Raw genomic sequence first — 14,053 nt, forward strand, 5'->3', positions numbered from 1 at the left:
CAGCCACGGAGACCTTTGAGGTGCCCCTTGCTGCAGACCCCACAGGGTACAGGAGGGAAGGTCACGTTGGCCTGGCTTGTGTGAGTCAGGATGTGTCTGAGAACCTGGTGTCTGTCCTTTATTTCCCTCAGTGTTCAAAGTTTTTCTCTTTCCCCATCAGCTGTGGGCAGATGCAGACGCTGGGCACTGAGCTTGGCACCCTGGGGCATGGCAGTGGGGTTCTGCTCCTCCATGGCAGTGATAATTTGCACCCAGGTCTGTTAATTAGAGCTGGCAGGGATTTCTCCACCTGAGCTTCTTCTGTTCTTACAGAAAAGCCCCTTTCTGCAAAAAATTACACTTTTCTTGCTCTGTTTTTCTTTTTCAGTATATATACATAAAATAATGGGGTTTAGTTTAAATCTAATAAAAATGTTTTCAATGGATTTTTTCAACATCACTGTGCTGTATTGATCCTCCCCCTCTACTCTGCCCTGGTCAGGCCTCCCCTGGAGTGCTGTGTCCGGTTCTGGGCTCCCCGGTACAAGAAAGACAGGGAAAGAGTCCAGCAGAGGGCCACAAAGATGATACGGGGCCTGGAGCATCTCCCCTATGAGGAAAGGCTGAGAGAACCGGGGCTGGTCAGCCTGGAGAAGAGAAGGCTGAAAGGGGATCTCCTCAGTGTGTACAAATACCCAAGGTGTGGCAGACAGAGGGATTGGGCTGATTTATTTGTGTTGGTTTGTGGGGACAGGACAAGGGGCATTGGCCACAAGATGGAGCCCAGGCAGTTCTGTACCAACATGCAAAGAATTTCTTCACGGTGAGGGTGACGGAGCACTGGGACAGGCTGCCCGGGGACGTTGTGGAGTCTCCTTCTCTGGAGATATTCAAGGCCCATCTGGACATCTACCTGGGCACCCTGCTCTGAGGAACCTGCTTTGGCAGGGGGGTTGGACCCGATGGTCTCTGGAGGCCTCTTCCAACCCCTTCAATTCTGTGGTTCTGTATTCAGGTGTGAGCAGGAGTTTAATCTTCTGTGAGGTGAGTGATGCAGCCCAACCACATTTCCCATGACGTGCGGGGTGGAGGCGGATCGGGCTCCCCCAGGTGATTCAGTGCAGAGCTCACCCTCTGCTGGAGGCTGCTGGCTCTCCCGGGTCGCCGAGGAGCCACGAGAGATTAGTCAGGTCATGTAGCAAGGCAAATTACACGTCTGTGCTCAGACAGTGTCATGTCCCCAGCCCAGCTCTTCTGCTGGAGGTTTTGGTGGGTCATGAGAGGCACCAGGTCCTGAGGACAGCGTGGCACAGGTGGCCAGGGCTGGAGCTGGCCCTTTTCTACGGGGCCACTCCTTGCGACAGAAACTGGGGAACAAATGGTCAAATCAAAACCCGATGACTACTAAAACACTTCAGTTTCAGCTAAAATTATTTTATTTTATTTTATTTTATTTTATTTTATTTTATTTTATTTTATTTTATTTTATTTTATTTTATTTTATTTATTTTATATATTTTATTTTATATTTTATATACTTTATATATTTTATTTTATATATTTTATTTTATTTTATTTTATTTTATTTTATTTTATTTTATTTTATTTTATTTTATTTAAATTTTCTACTCACCACCCCAGCCAGGAGGGGACGGAGGGCTTTTTCCCTTTTGGAGCAGCAGCTTCCTGCAGGTCAGGGATGTCCAAGCTTTGCTCGGGAGGCCTGATGAAAGCCAGAGCACAAAAAGCACGCACGGGCAGCTTTTAGCTATGCAGGAAATACATATATCCTGTGATTTTCTTATTTTATACATTGAAAAGCACAAAACCAGGCGTATTTACACGAGCTAGTTATCGTGATGGATGAGGCCATTTATAACAACCCCAATCCTGCCTTGCGTCTGTAGGGCCTCCGCTCTGCTCTCCAAGCACCTCGCCTGGTTGCTCAGCCACGATCAAATTAAAAGTTGTTGGGGGGAATAAATAAACGAGCGTGCTCACACCTGGCCTTCCAGTTGGGTTGCATTTTGAAGTCAAGTCACGGGCTGGTGGCTGCACCTCAGCCCATTAGCTGCCCTACAAAGGAGCCGGGGCAGGTCACCAGTTCCTCCCAGTGCCTCAGAGTGAAGAACCCAAGGCTGTGCTGGGAGGAGGCCTAGGAAACCCCAGTAAAAGCTGAAATTGAGCCCGTCCAATCTTATGGATGTGACCCAGCTGCAAACTGCCAGCAGGGCAAGAGAGGTGATGCTTCCCCTCTGCTCGGCACCGGTGAGGCCTCACCTCGAGTCCTGTGTTGGTTCTGGCCTTCCCAGTAAAGGGAGGCCTGGACGTACTGGTGAGCGCCCAGCAGAGGGCCACCGAGGTGATGAAGGGCCTGGAGCACCTCTGCTGCGAGGAGAGGCTGAGAGCTGGGGCTGCTCAGGATGGAGAAGAGGAGGCCCAGGGGGATCTCAGCAGTGTGCCAACACCTGAAGGGAGGGAGCACAGGGGATGGGGCCGGGCTCTTGTCCAGGAGGTTTTGAAGACCTGCAAGGAGGAGACCCCACAGCGATAAACCAGAGATATCCAAAAAGCTCCACAGCTTGTACTAAGCAGTTTTGTCTTTCTGAAAAGGCGATCAGCATCTCACCCAGGAAAACCCCTTGGTGGCCCTTCAGCAAGATGCTGCCTGTACCCATGTCTGTGGCAGGACTTGGCTGGTGGGAGGGTGGAATAGTGCTATAATTTGGCTGCAGTGTGAGCTTTGCATTGCTGTCACCCTCAGCACCCACATCATTGTCCATCGCCCCAGCCTTGATCACTGACAACTACATATTAAAAGGACATCATCTTCAGCAAATGCCAAAGATTTTTCAGGACCTGTGCTTGCAATACAGACCTGGACTAAAGACCAGCACAAGTGCACCGATGAGAAGGACACTTCAGGACCGGAGCTCTTCCCAAAACACAGCTGCACGTGGTAAATAACGGACCCAACACAAGCCGTGTTTTATCAGTTTTATTTAACCAATGAAATTCCTACTGATAACAATGAAAGTAATTTCAGCAAGTATAAATGCGATACAGTTTTAAACAAACCCCATTGTTCCGTACCTATAAATAGATTTTTCAAAACCTCATAAAAAGTGCAGATTTATGAATTGCTGTTAAAATGTTAATACACGATTCCTTTGTTTAAAAATGCGTTTTTTTGTCTCTTAACTCACAAAAAAAAAAAAAAAAAGTTCCTTCTGCATCTGTTCAGATAAATTCAAGTCGGGTAACTTAAAAACTAGGAAAGGAAAAAAAAGTCACACACAAAATGAAAAGATCCATCCCACTAGGTCAGTCTGTTCTCTGCAAAAAAAAATAAAAAAAAAATAAAAAAAATACCAATCAACCATCAACAGAAAAAAAAATGGTGAAAGCTGCTGTGGACACCCACAGGTAACTCCTAGCAGCTGCCTTGCTGCAGGCAAACCTCCTGCGAAAGCATGGACCCTGCGAGCTGTCCCAAGGCGGTGGCCCAAGGGACACCACGGGCGAGCTGTCCTTGTGTCACCCTCGCCTGGCAGTGAGCAGAGCCACAGGGGACAGCAGGAGGGAGCAGCAGGATCGGAGCTGTGCCTCCTCCTCTGTCCCGAAATGCCCCTGCAGCAAAGGGGACAAAGGTGGCGGCGGCCGGGCCGCACTGGGCCGTGGTCCCATTTATTCCCTCTCCAGAGGGTGAGAGCTGCAAGCCTGGGGTGGTGGGCACGTCCCGACAGGAGGCTCAGACCCACGACCGTCTTTGGAGAAGCCTAAAAACGAGCCAGGCTTCGTGGACGTCACATCAGGCTGATTTGGGTATGGGAGGGAGGCCTGGAAGCCACGGGCTGCCGACACACCATGCCCACCATCCGCTGCCTGTCCCTCCTCACAGCAGGGCCTGGGTGAAGCTGGTGTCTCTGCGTGTGCACCCGTGTGTGTGTGTGTGTGTGTGGGAGGGCAGCACGCCCGCACGGAGCCGAGGAGGTCACAACATTTCACCCCAGGGCCCGGGCTGGAGGTGGACGTGTCAGGGCCGCCCGCGCCGCCAGCCCTCCTCCCCGTACCTACAGTGGTATTTCATCTACAGCAGGGGCTGTTCAGCAAGAGCGGTTTAAAGTGGCTAGGTTCATCAAGTTTGCTACTTTACGAATTAAAAACAAAACCAAAAAAAAAAAAAAAAGGAAAAAATAAAAACAAAAAAACCCAACAACTATAAATACAAAGACTCTCACTCACCAGACGCTTGCAGCCTGTGTGAATCATAAACTGCATCAATATTCTGTTAAAAAGCTTATTCTACTTAAAACTATACATAGTACAAGAGATTGAAAAGTGGCAGTCGTGTACGGCCGCACTGCCTGCCCACGGTGGCCCCCAGTCAGGTGCTTCATAGAAATCAAGGAGTTACAGTAACAAAGCACGGGACTGCAGAGCCCATCACAGCTTCTGATTACACTGCATACAAAGTACCAAGGGGAACACAAAAAAGAACTGGTGTTAATACTGATGAATCAAAGAGTAACTATAAAGATCAAAACAGACGTTTCACAGCATGCTACATATATTGCTCACAAACTTTTTTTTTTCTTTTTTTTTCCTTAAAAAAAAAAAAAGGCTAATACAAAACAAGAAGTTGGCAGTCTGATTTTCAGTTATGTCAGAGAGATAAAGCGTATACATTCATTACGTAGCTTTCCAGCAAAAGGGTAAAACCGAGAGATTTCAAGTTTACAAAATTCCTATATTTTTATTTATTTTTTAAGCTACCGTTTATATCCAGTTCCGGTCAATAGTCGTGAACCATCGGCGGCCGCAGAGTCTGAGGGCTGCAGCCTGGTTATTTTTTGTTTCCCTACAGGAACATTTCTTTGCCTCGGGCGCTGGCGGGTGGACGGGGAGGGAAGCGAGAAGGAAGGCTGGGCTGTGTCTGGTGGCACTGCATGAGCATGGAGTGGTGAATGAGGAACCCAAAAATCCCCTTCTAAGAGCTGGTGGAGGAGACAACGTGCTTCAATAGCAGCACGCTGCACACAGCCGCAAGGGGAAGGCTCCCTTTCCCTCCTCCATCCCCGGAGAAGGAGAAGGGGATCTTTCCAGAGCGGCCTGGGGTTTCGTCTTTGAGGAGATGTTGGGTGCAGGTGTTCCCTACTGCCTCCCCTACGCACAGACGTGCACGAGGACCTTTGGGACACAGCAGTGCAGCTTCTCCAGCCGGCCTCGAGACAGCCCCTTGTCTTCTGCTGCTGCTTACAGCACAAGCTGCTGCCCCCTTGCCATATATTCACTGGCGTCTTAAATACTGGCTCTAACTGCGGCCGAGAACAAGGGCAGAATTCAGATCCCTGCTTTCCACGAGCTCTGCTGAACACCCCAAGGTGTCTACGTCTCGAGCAACCACGAAGTCTGCCTTTGGAGTTATCCCTCGAATACATGAAAAACCAAACCCATTTGTTCGGAAGGCTGTCTGACTACGGGGAAGCCGAGGAGCAGCCCCAAAAAAATGACCCCGTGGGCTCCTGCCCTTCTCCCACCCACTCTGCACTTGAGGCTCTCGAAATTCCCTGCTACAATTCCCTGTAAGAAGCCTGCACAGCTAAAAGGCTCAAGCAAGGGGAGTGTTGCCAAAGAAAGCATTTTGTTAGTGGATCCACTGGATTAGGACTGTAATTCCAGCGATGGAACATGACACGCTACTCGCAAATGCTACCTAAATGTTTTAAGTAAGTACTAAGCGTCAAACTTTACACCAGATTTAGCATTTTCCTGCCCAGAAAGAACCCAATGCCGGAATTAAGTGTTTCTGAGGAGGAGAAAGGTTCTCTGAGCTCAGGAAGGAATGGTGGCCTAGGAACTTAGCGCTGTTTTAGGAGGTTATGGTGAAGGGGCTGCCTCTGCAAGACTGCTGGGGCTGTGAGCTGGGACAACGGGCAGTGTGTGATGTGGGGTGGCGGGCTGGAAAATGACAGTTTTAGCCCCCAGTGAGCAGCAAAAGAGTTAAATGCCTGCAAGAGAGGCCTGATGTGTGTTTAGAGAGCAGCTGCGTGACTGCGTGGCAAGAAAACTTGCTCCAAGAGATAAATTAACACTGTTCAAGATGCCCCTCAAGTTTCCTCGTGCTGCTTTCATCTCCCGCACCCATGATCCATGAAGTAGGTATGAGATGTCAAATTCGTTCTCAATTGGAGATAAAAAGCTTCGTTTATAATTTCTTCATTTATAATTTAACGTGAAAAAGCTGGTGGGTGCATCTCTTTAGACAATCATACGTGCCAGGGACATTAGGGAGAATAAATCTGAAGTTCAGATGGGGAAAACTGACATTCTTGTCCAGCTTTTGGAATGATAGTTAATGGCACGCCAATCCTAGCAGCTTTATATTCAGAGCAGCTCTGGGAAAGTTCATTTACTATGAACTCTCCCCCCTCCTTTTTTTTTTTTTTTTTTTTGTGCAACATCACCTCTTATTTATGGGAGAAGGATCTGAATGCTTAAGGAAAAAACCTGAAAAAAAAATCAGTTTTAATCAAGAAGACTTGGAATATATCCGTCTGGCCAAAACTTGCGTCCTGGCACAAGCCATCCACTTGCTAATCCCAATAAATCTTTTCTGCAAGCAGAGGTTAAATAATCCAGCTCTTCTAAAAGGGAGCCCGAACTCTGGAATAGGTGCCTGAAATGCATGTCAATGTGCATGGAAAACACACACGCATGAGAAACACCGAGAACCTGTTCTGCAAGAGCAGCAGCTTACAGTTTAACCTCTTTTGAAAAGATTTCTCTGAGTCTATATTAAGTCCCCCCACCAACCCATTTCACTAACAATCGCTGCAAATCACACAGATCTGCTACATATTATTCCTTTAATCTCTATGGAAACTGCTTTTATGCTATTGAATTTAGGTGATTAAGTATCTTTAAAAGTCTGATTCAAAAATGCAAGTGGGCACCTTGTAGGGTTTTGCTGAATGCCTAGCTGCTTAAATTCCCATTGAAATTCAGGCAACTAACTGCTTTTCCCAAATCCCATGAAAGCATCTATCAGCATTGCTACGAACAAAAATACTATTGAAGAATCTGGTGCTTTGACCTTCTGCACTCGAGTAAGAGAGAAGCAAAATGTTTTCCTTTTTGTTCTGATCTGCTCTAAATTTATACAGAGACCTACCAGGTTTATAATTGTTTATAATCACGGATTTTCCTGTGCTTTAAGATTTCTTTAATGCATAGGAAGAGCTGATGTGGCAATTTACTAGTTCTTAAAGCTGAAAGTACATCCTTCTCATTTTAATCAAGTTTTTGGGACAAAGTGTATATGTTTCAGTTCAGTCATCTACAGCTTACTGAAATTCTCATAGGATACCTCAATGCTAGTTTTGGTAGCTATGTGTACAGATTCTACCTTAGTTTAAACTGGTTTCTGTTCCAACGTGATGACACTCCTGTGATGATCAGCTGCAGGCTCATATTCTGGGAAATGCAAATGCTTTCTCCAACTGGTATCTTTTCCACTTCTCTTCATCACCAAAAAAAACGGAGTGATTTCCATACAGCGAGAAGATACGCTACCAGAACACACATTTTACAGTGATTCTGCAGTGATAAGAAGCAGTCCCTGCTCAAAGCTGCTCCCTACTTACAGCATTTCCTGTGCTAGCTCATTAATTTGTACCTAACAAGCTTTCTCCTCAGTAGACAGGAGACTGCACACTTTGTTTGTGTGTTGGTCACAGCTGGGATTTTGTGGACTAACATTGATGCTGGTAAATATCAATTCCAATAAAGGAAAACAGGGAGAGTATCTACACTTCCAATGATTCCGGTACTCTTCAGGATAATATTAATGATCAAAGGGTGAAGATTCACATTCATGAGTGCTTTAAAAATGTAAAAATTCCAAGAACACTTGCACGTTACAATTTGGCACAGTGTGAGCCTAAAGCGTGCATAAAGCATATGGTATAGCTGTATGACTTGAAAGACCTATTCTGAACAAACATCTAGTAAAAATCATAAATTTGAGTATAAAAACTAGGCTATAAATCGTTACACTGTAAATGCAATACTCTGAAAAAAAAAATGCCACATGGAAAATATCTCCAAAAGTTTCAAGTTTGCATTTAATATTAAAGGAAAAAAAAAGTAATAGCAAACTACTTGCACAATGACATTTCCTACGGTGGAATGTCCTGCAGGCCATATGTGACTTGATATGGCACTTAAAAAAAAAATTACCGATTTACTACAAATTTTATGAAGCAATCCATTTATGGTTTCTATATTTCAAATCTGCTCATGTACTTTGCTCTGAAGGCATTTGAGCTGGCAAGTATATTTCATAAGGAAAGAAGTAAAGGCACTCATGTTTCCAAACATAAAACTCAAGCTACTCTAAGAGTCTTTGCATTTCTGAAGGGAAACTAAGCGGTCCTATTAGTTACCCAAATCTAGTTTCACCTCCTTTCCAGAGCTCAACTGTGCTTCTTGAAAACCACTTGGCTTCTCAAAGCAAAGGAATTTAAAGTAGTACTGTACGGTTCCCACCACTCAAAAAAAAAAGCAAAGGTATTGCATGAGAAGTCCTCTCAGCAGAACTGTTTTATGCACAAAAGCCAGTCGGTACGGCCACTACATTTACAACAGGGAGGAAAAAGAACTCTAACAACTTAGAAAGTCAATCTAAGTTCATACATATCAGTGTCTCAACACTTCTGAGAAATCTTTGCAGTTAGCTATTGAAAATAAATAAATCTGATGTTTTACCCAGTGCTCTCTCCAGAAGACAGTCGGATGCTGTCCAGAGGGTACTTTTCCAAGTAGCCAACATTACATTAAATTAAAATAAAAAAATTTACTGATTTTTCCTCAAAGGTTTTTCACATGCAGAATCTGCAGTCTGAAAGTGCAGAGAAGTGTACAATCATTTAGCTTTCCAATCTGGAACAGACAGATTAAGCGAAAAATCCAACACGTGGAGTCACAGCAAAGTATCAGGAAAAGGGAAGAAAACTAACTTGAAAGCATAGTGGTCCATGGTTTTGTCAATGGAAAGTGTTAAAAGTATGACTGGTAATATTACCATTTTCCAAAAACTATTCTGAAAGCATCAGTGGAAAAAAATCCTGTATTATCTTCTACAATCCAATGGAATATTAAAAAGAAACCCATCCAGTTACTTCTGCACGTATGCGACAGAAACAAAGGTCACCCTCCTCAAAGCACTACGAAAGGTCCAAACCAACAGACAACAGTTTAAGCAGTGACAACTTGCATCCTACTGGGTAAGTTTAAGCATCTCTTTAGGCACTTCACTGGTTCATTAAATGCAATACAAAATAAAGCTATAAATATCAACATTTTGTGCTCTTAAAATTAGTCAAAAGCAACAGAAAACAGCACAAAAGTGTGACATTTTTGGCAGCTTATTTCTTCCCTTCCCCAATATTACCAGTTGTCCAAGAATGCTTTGTTTTGGGGATGCTTTGGCATCTCAGTATCAGGTTGTCTTAAGCCATAAAAACTAAAACAAAACTGCTAGGCCTTAGACAATAAAGAAATTTGGTTTTAAAATTTCTTTATGGCTATATAGAAAGGACACTTTAGCAGTGACATGATAGGGAGAAAAGCTTGCTTTCTTTTTAAATATTGCACTTTTCTTTTGTTCACCCACACTAATGCATAGAAACGTTTAAACTTTGAATATTAAGACTTCATGCTATGAAGAAGTTATGGGAAATAGATTTCTACACATCCAATATGAAAGAACAGATATGCTAGCCTGCCTTTACTTTCCTTACTTAAAACATCGAGAAAAAAGAGAGTGCAAAAAAACCCACAACCCTATTTTTGGTCAGCCTGTGTATCAACTTTATAGGTGCCAACTAAACGAATTGCAACATGTGATGAGCATGGATATTGTAACGACAACTGAGGGTGACTGTCAGTAAAAGAGGATTATGCATGATTGAGACACGGTAAGTGTAGCGGAAACGGCAATTTGTGAGGGCTCTTCTCTTGGGAAGAGGCACGATAAAGCAGATGAATTTTGCACTTCAGTAGCATGCTGTAGAATTTGTCACGATTAATTTCACATTAAAGTGTGGTCAATGTTTGCATCCACATTTCACATCACCTTCAATTGCTGTAGTAAGACAGTGACTGGCAAGCAGTCTCCAGGAGACACAGAAGAATCCAGTGGGCAATTCAATGCAACACAGCGTGTGCGTCTCTGTCAGAGCCAGGACGTGGTGGTACGTTCTCGGAACAGGCAGAGCCGATCTTCTGGTGGACTCCACTAATCTGAAAAATGATTGCTTGGAAAAGAAGTCTCTAAGCACTTCACTCCGGTGCTTAAAGAACAAAGCGCTAGAATTGAATATCATAAAAAGAGTTTTAGGATTCTGACCACTGTGCAGAAATCCAACCGGAAACAATGCAGAGTAGTGCTCCTCAGTGTTACTTTTGTTATCATTAGTAATGTTAAGCATCAAGAAAATAAAACACGTCATTGCACATTACAGCCGTCGAGAAACACGGCTAAACTTTGACACTAGAGAATTTGAATAACCTGATGCTACATCACAAACAGCTTCTGGTGTGTATCTATTTCAAAAGGTCTTTACATACTCGGTAAAAATTCCTTTACTCCCTCCCAGTGACTGCTTCAGGTTAAGTGACGAGTTATGGCACGAAGGGCATACAGAAGTTCTGCTTGCATACGAGCTTCCATTAGAAGTAGATTTACGTGAACCTGTTAAAAATTAAATCAGACATTTAATTTACCTCGTAACACAACATCATTTATTCATTTATGCTAGCACCTGTAACCTTTAGTAAAGTACTGTGGCATGAAAACATGTACTTTCTCCCTGTACCCTGCTGCAAGACTCCTGTTCCTTTTGGGAATCCTGTCTAGTATGCCAACACCAGACAATGTCCTAGCACTGCAAGGAGCTAGCCTCACCTGCTTTAAGCAATCTTCCATCCCAGAAGTCCCAACAAAACCACTTCTGTATCCTAATGGTACTAATTCTTCATGAGTTACATTTTGTTTTGTTTACTACCACCTGTGACCACTACACAGGAGCACAGAATAAGGAACAGTTCATATGCAAGACAGGCTAGCAGGCACATAAGCACTGAACCCTTGTCAGGAAGCATTTAACTTAGCTATCTGAAGATACGCTGACATTTTTATTGATGAAAAACACCATGAAGAATGGAATAAGCTCTTTTTTGACCCACAGATCCAAAGTATTGGCATGGTTAACTGCTTCTGTACTCCCAAGTTTATCCATTGTTCTTTTACAGCTGTCAGTTCAATTTTATGGAGAAGTCATAATAAAAATACTCAAAATAAAAAAGAGAAGAATAAATACTCAAAATAAAAAAGAGAAGAATCGGTATTTCCAATACACTAAGAAGTATTTTTGTAAGATTTATATTTAATGAATTAAATTAACCTGGCTTGTTCTTCTCTTGTTAAAAACAATTTGACAGATACAGCCGTTTTTAGGAGTCACAATATTTTCATTTTTAAACCACACGTGGCTCTGTGTGAAGCCAGTCTGGCTATGAAACACGCACCTTCTCCGAGTGCTTGAACTGACGCCAGTAGCTATCGTACATGCGCTTGGTAGTTCTCTCCGGGTAGCAGGTCACTGTCTTTATGTAAACCTTCAGGCTGCGTTCAAGTAGCTGATTAACTTCTCCATAATCATAGTCATCATACCTGAAGAACACAGGCAATCACTCAGTTGGATGTAAGTTTTTAAAAGCAAGGTCTTTTGTAGCATTAATTTCTTAAGCATTTGTTACATAAGCTGGAATAAAACCTGCTAACAGAGGAAAGGTTTGGTATTGGGATGCTGGTTTTTCTGAACAGAGAATACAGGTTTGCTTCAGAGAAGACATTTCTCTAACAACTTCCATTCAGATTCATACTCATTTTCTTCACTGGAAGTGAAAGCTGTGCTAATGCAACAGCAAAAAAACACCACTCTGACTCTCAAACTGAGCTATCGGGGTCTAAGTCTAAGTCTAACTTCTCACATCATAGTTAATTTTTCATTTGCTGTTTCCACAGTTTTAAATGCACTCCTTAACCAGGGGGTTTTCTCCCGTACCTGATTCCGTACATACAGTGGACATAGTTAAATAAAGCTCTTCTAAGAGTAGTTGTATCAACATCTTCATGTGTGGCCATAGTGTTATACGTGAGGTTATACACCATCCGAAACTTCTCATCGAGGAGATGTCCAATATCAGAATAAAGCCTGTTTACAAGGGAAAAGCCATGGTTTTCCCATGTATAGTCCTGCAGGAGAGGAAAGAAATACAGAAATACACAAGTGAAGTGAAGTTCCTACTTGATCCTGTCTATAGCTCAATAGTTTTTGTTGTCTACTATCTGTAACTTTGTTCTCCTCAAAGAATTTGTATGTTGAATCCTTCACTTATATCACCCTCTCCATTCCCCCAGGTTTCCTGGCAATGAATGTCACATCACAACATTACATCATGAGCCTACATGAGAAAAAAACAACAAGCTTGTTCTGAAGTGCTGAGGCAATTTTCCACTTTTTGCTCTGCTGATTTGACCAGAGTCATTCTGAGTGGGATGGACTTGTAAGTTTCCAGATGTATTCCTCTTGGAGGCTTCGATGCTTCACTTTAAGCAGAGGTGGAATATGTGCTTTCACCCAGGACGTACATGGGGTAAAGTGCTGAAAAGTCCTCAAAGTACTAAAACCCAGGATGCTTTGGTCTTAAACAAGCACCTGGACTGCAAAGGTGAAAAGATGCCTGCTCACATCAGCAATGGGAAATCTTTGCGAAGCAGTGGCATGGCATCAACACTGGGGGAGAATGACCCTGCTCCAGAGCAGCACACAACCACTCCCCGTGCTGTGGTTATAACAGAACACATTAGTTGCCCAGATTCTTGCCAATCTCTCAGCCACATACCCTTACTACAACTGAGGGCATCATCTCATGTTTGTCTGTTTGTTTTTTTGTGGACGCCCCACCCCTGGAGGTGTTCAAGGCCAGGCTGAACGGGGCTTTGGGCAACCTGGTCTGGTGGGAGGTGTCCCTGCCCATGGCAGGGGGGTGGAACTGGATGACCTTTATGGTCTCTTCCAACCCAAACCATTCTGTGATTCTATGATCTCCACATCCTTTTCTGCGTAAGGCTGTTTTCAAGAAGTACCAGTGTGCAAGGGGCTCCTACCCACATGTTGTAGAGCTCATCTATTGGACTGAACCCAATTGCTTAGGATTGTGGGGAATATTATCAAGGACAGCTGCATAAAAGAGGAATTTGGTGACATCTGAAATGCCCCACAGCATCACATTTGGCTCTCAGCAGCTGGTCCAAACTACCTTAAAAAGCCTGTGAGATATGCTGGATCTACCAGCCCTGCAAAAGTGTCCAGGACACCCAGGGGGCATTATAAAAGCCTCTGAAAATGGAAGCCCCAGGATGGGGGCTTCGTTGCTGCAAAAGCAGCGTTTACTAACAACATAGTTGATTCATACCAACCATGAAAAAGGAAAACCAGAAAGACTGAAAGACATTCTGCTGTGCGTGAAATGCCTTTTCCTATTGCTGAATTTAAACCCACAGAGACAAACGATAATCTTGCTTCAAGAGACTAAGGACTGAATTTATGGCAGAGTTTTGGGATGCTACTTCAATTGAAGTAGCATTAATAGCAGAGCGTTTGGGGGCTGGGGGTATATACATCTCACTGCTCGAGAGCAGGACATGCTAATAAAGTTAAATTACTAAGGTGACTCCTTTGAATGGAGGCCAGAAGCTGTTCTGTTTATTTAAGAGCAGAGACATTTTAGTTCCAATTTCAACTTCTGTTGAGCTTTTTTCCATGGGAGCCTGCTGCTCCTAAAGTAGTTAAGCGGCATTGATTTACAGGCTCTGTCTCTGCCTTTCTCTTTTTGGCAATAGCTACCTACCTCAGGCTCATATAAAGACCACAGAGTAAATTATCCAGATCAGCAATGGCTGCTATATAGATAAATACATTTCCTGAAAGTGATCACAGATTCT

General features: G+C 43.6%; 1 protein-coding gene across 3 annotated transcripts in view; it reads right to left on the minus strand.

Moving 5' to 3' along the window:
* Positions 1-2,964: 2,964 nt before the first annotated feature.
* SESN3 (sestrin 3) overlaps positions 2,965-14,053 on the minus strand; it is a 45,076-nt gene continuing 33,987 nt past the window's right edge. For 2 of the 3 annotated variants that reach the window (XM_084504104.1, XM_084504106.1), the window contains exons 8-10: positions 12,111-12,301; positions 11,572-11,716; positions 2,965-10,735 (exon numbers count right to left, since the gene is read on the minus strand). In XM_084504104.1, coding sequence (XP_084360230.1) covers positions 10,649-10,735; positions 11,572-11,716; positions 12,111-12,301 — 423 coding nt within the window. In that variant the 3' untranslated portion in view covers positions 2,965-10,648. The remainder of the gene's footprint in view (positions 10,736-11,571; positions 11,717-12,110; positions 12,302-14,053) is intronic. The other variant, XM_084504105.1, reaches the window with a different exon arrangement.

Source organism: Aythya ferina (genome assembly GCF_964211825.1).
Source record: "Aythya ferina genome assembly, chromosome: 1".
Lineage (NCBI taxonomy): Eukaryota > Metazoa > Chordata > Aves > Anseriformes > Anatidae > Aythya > Aythya ferina.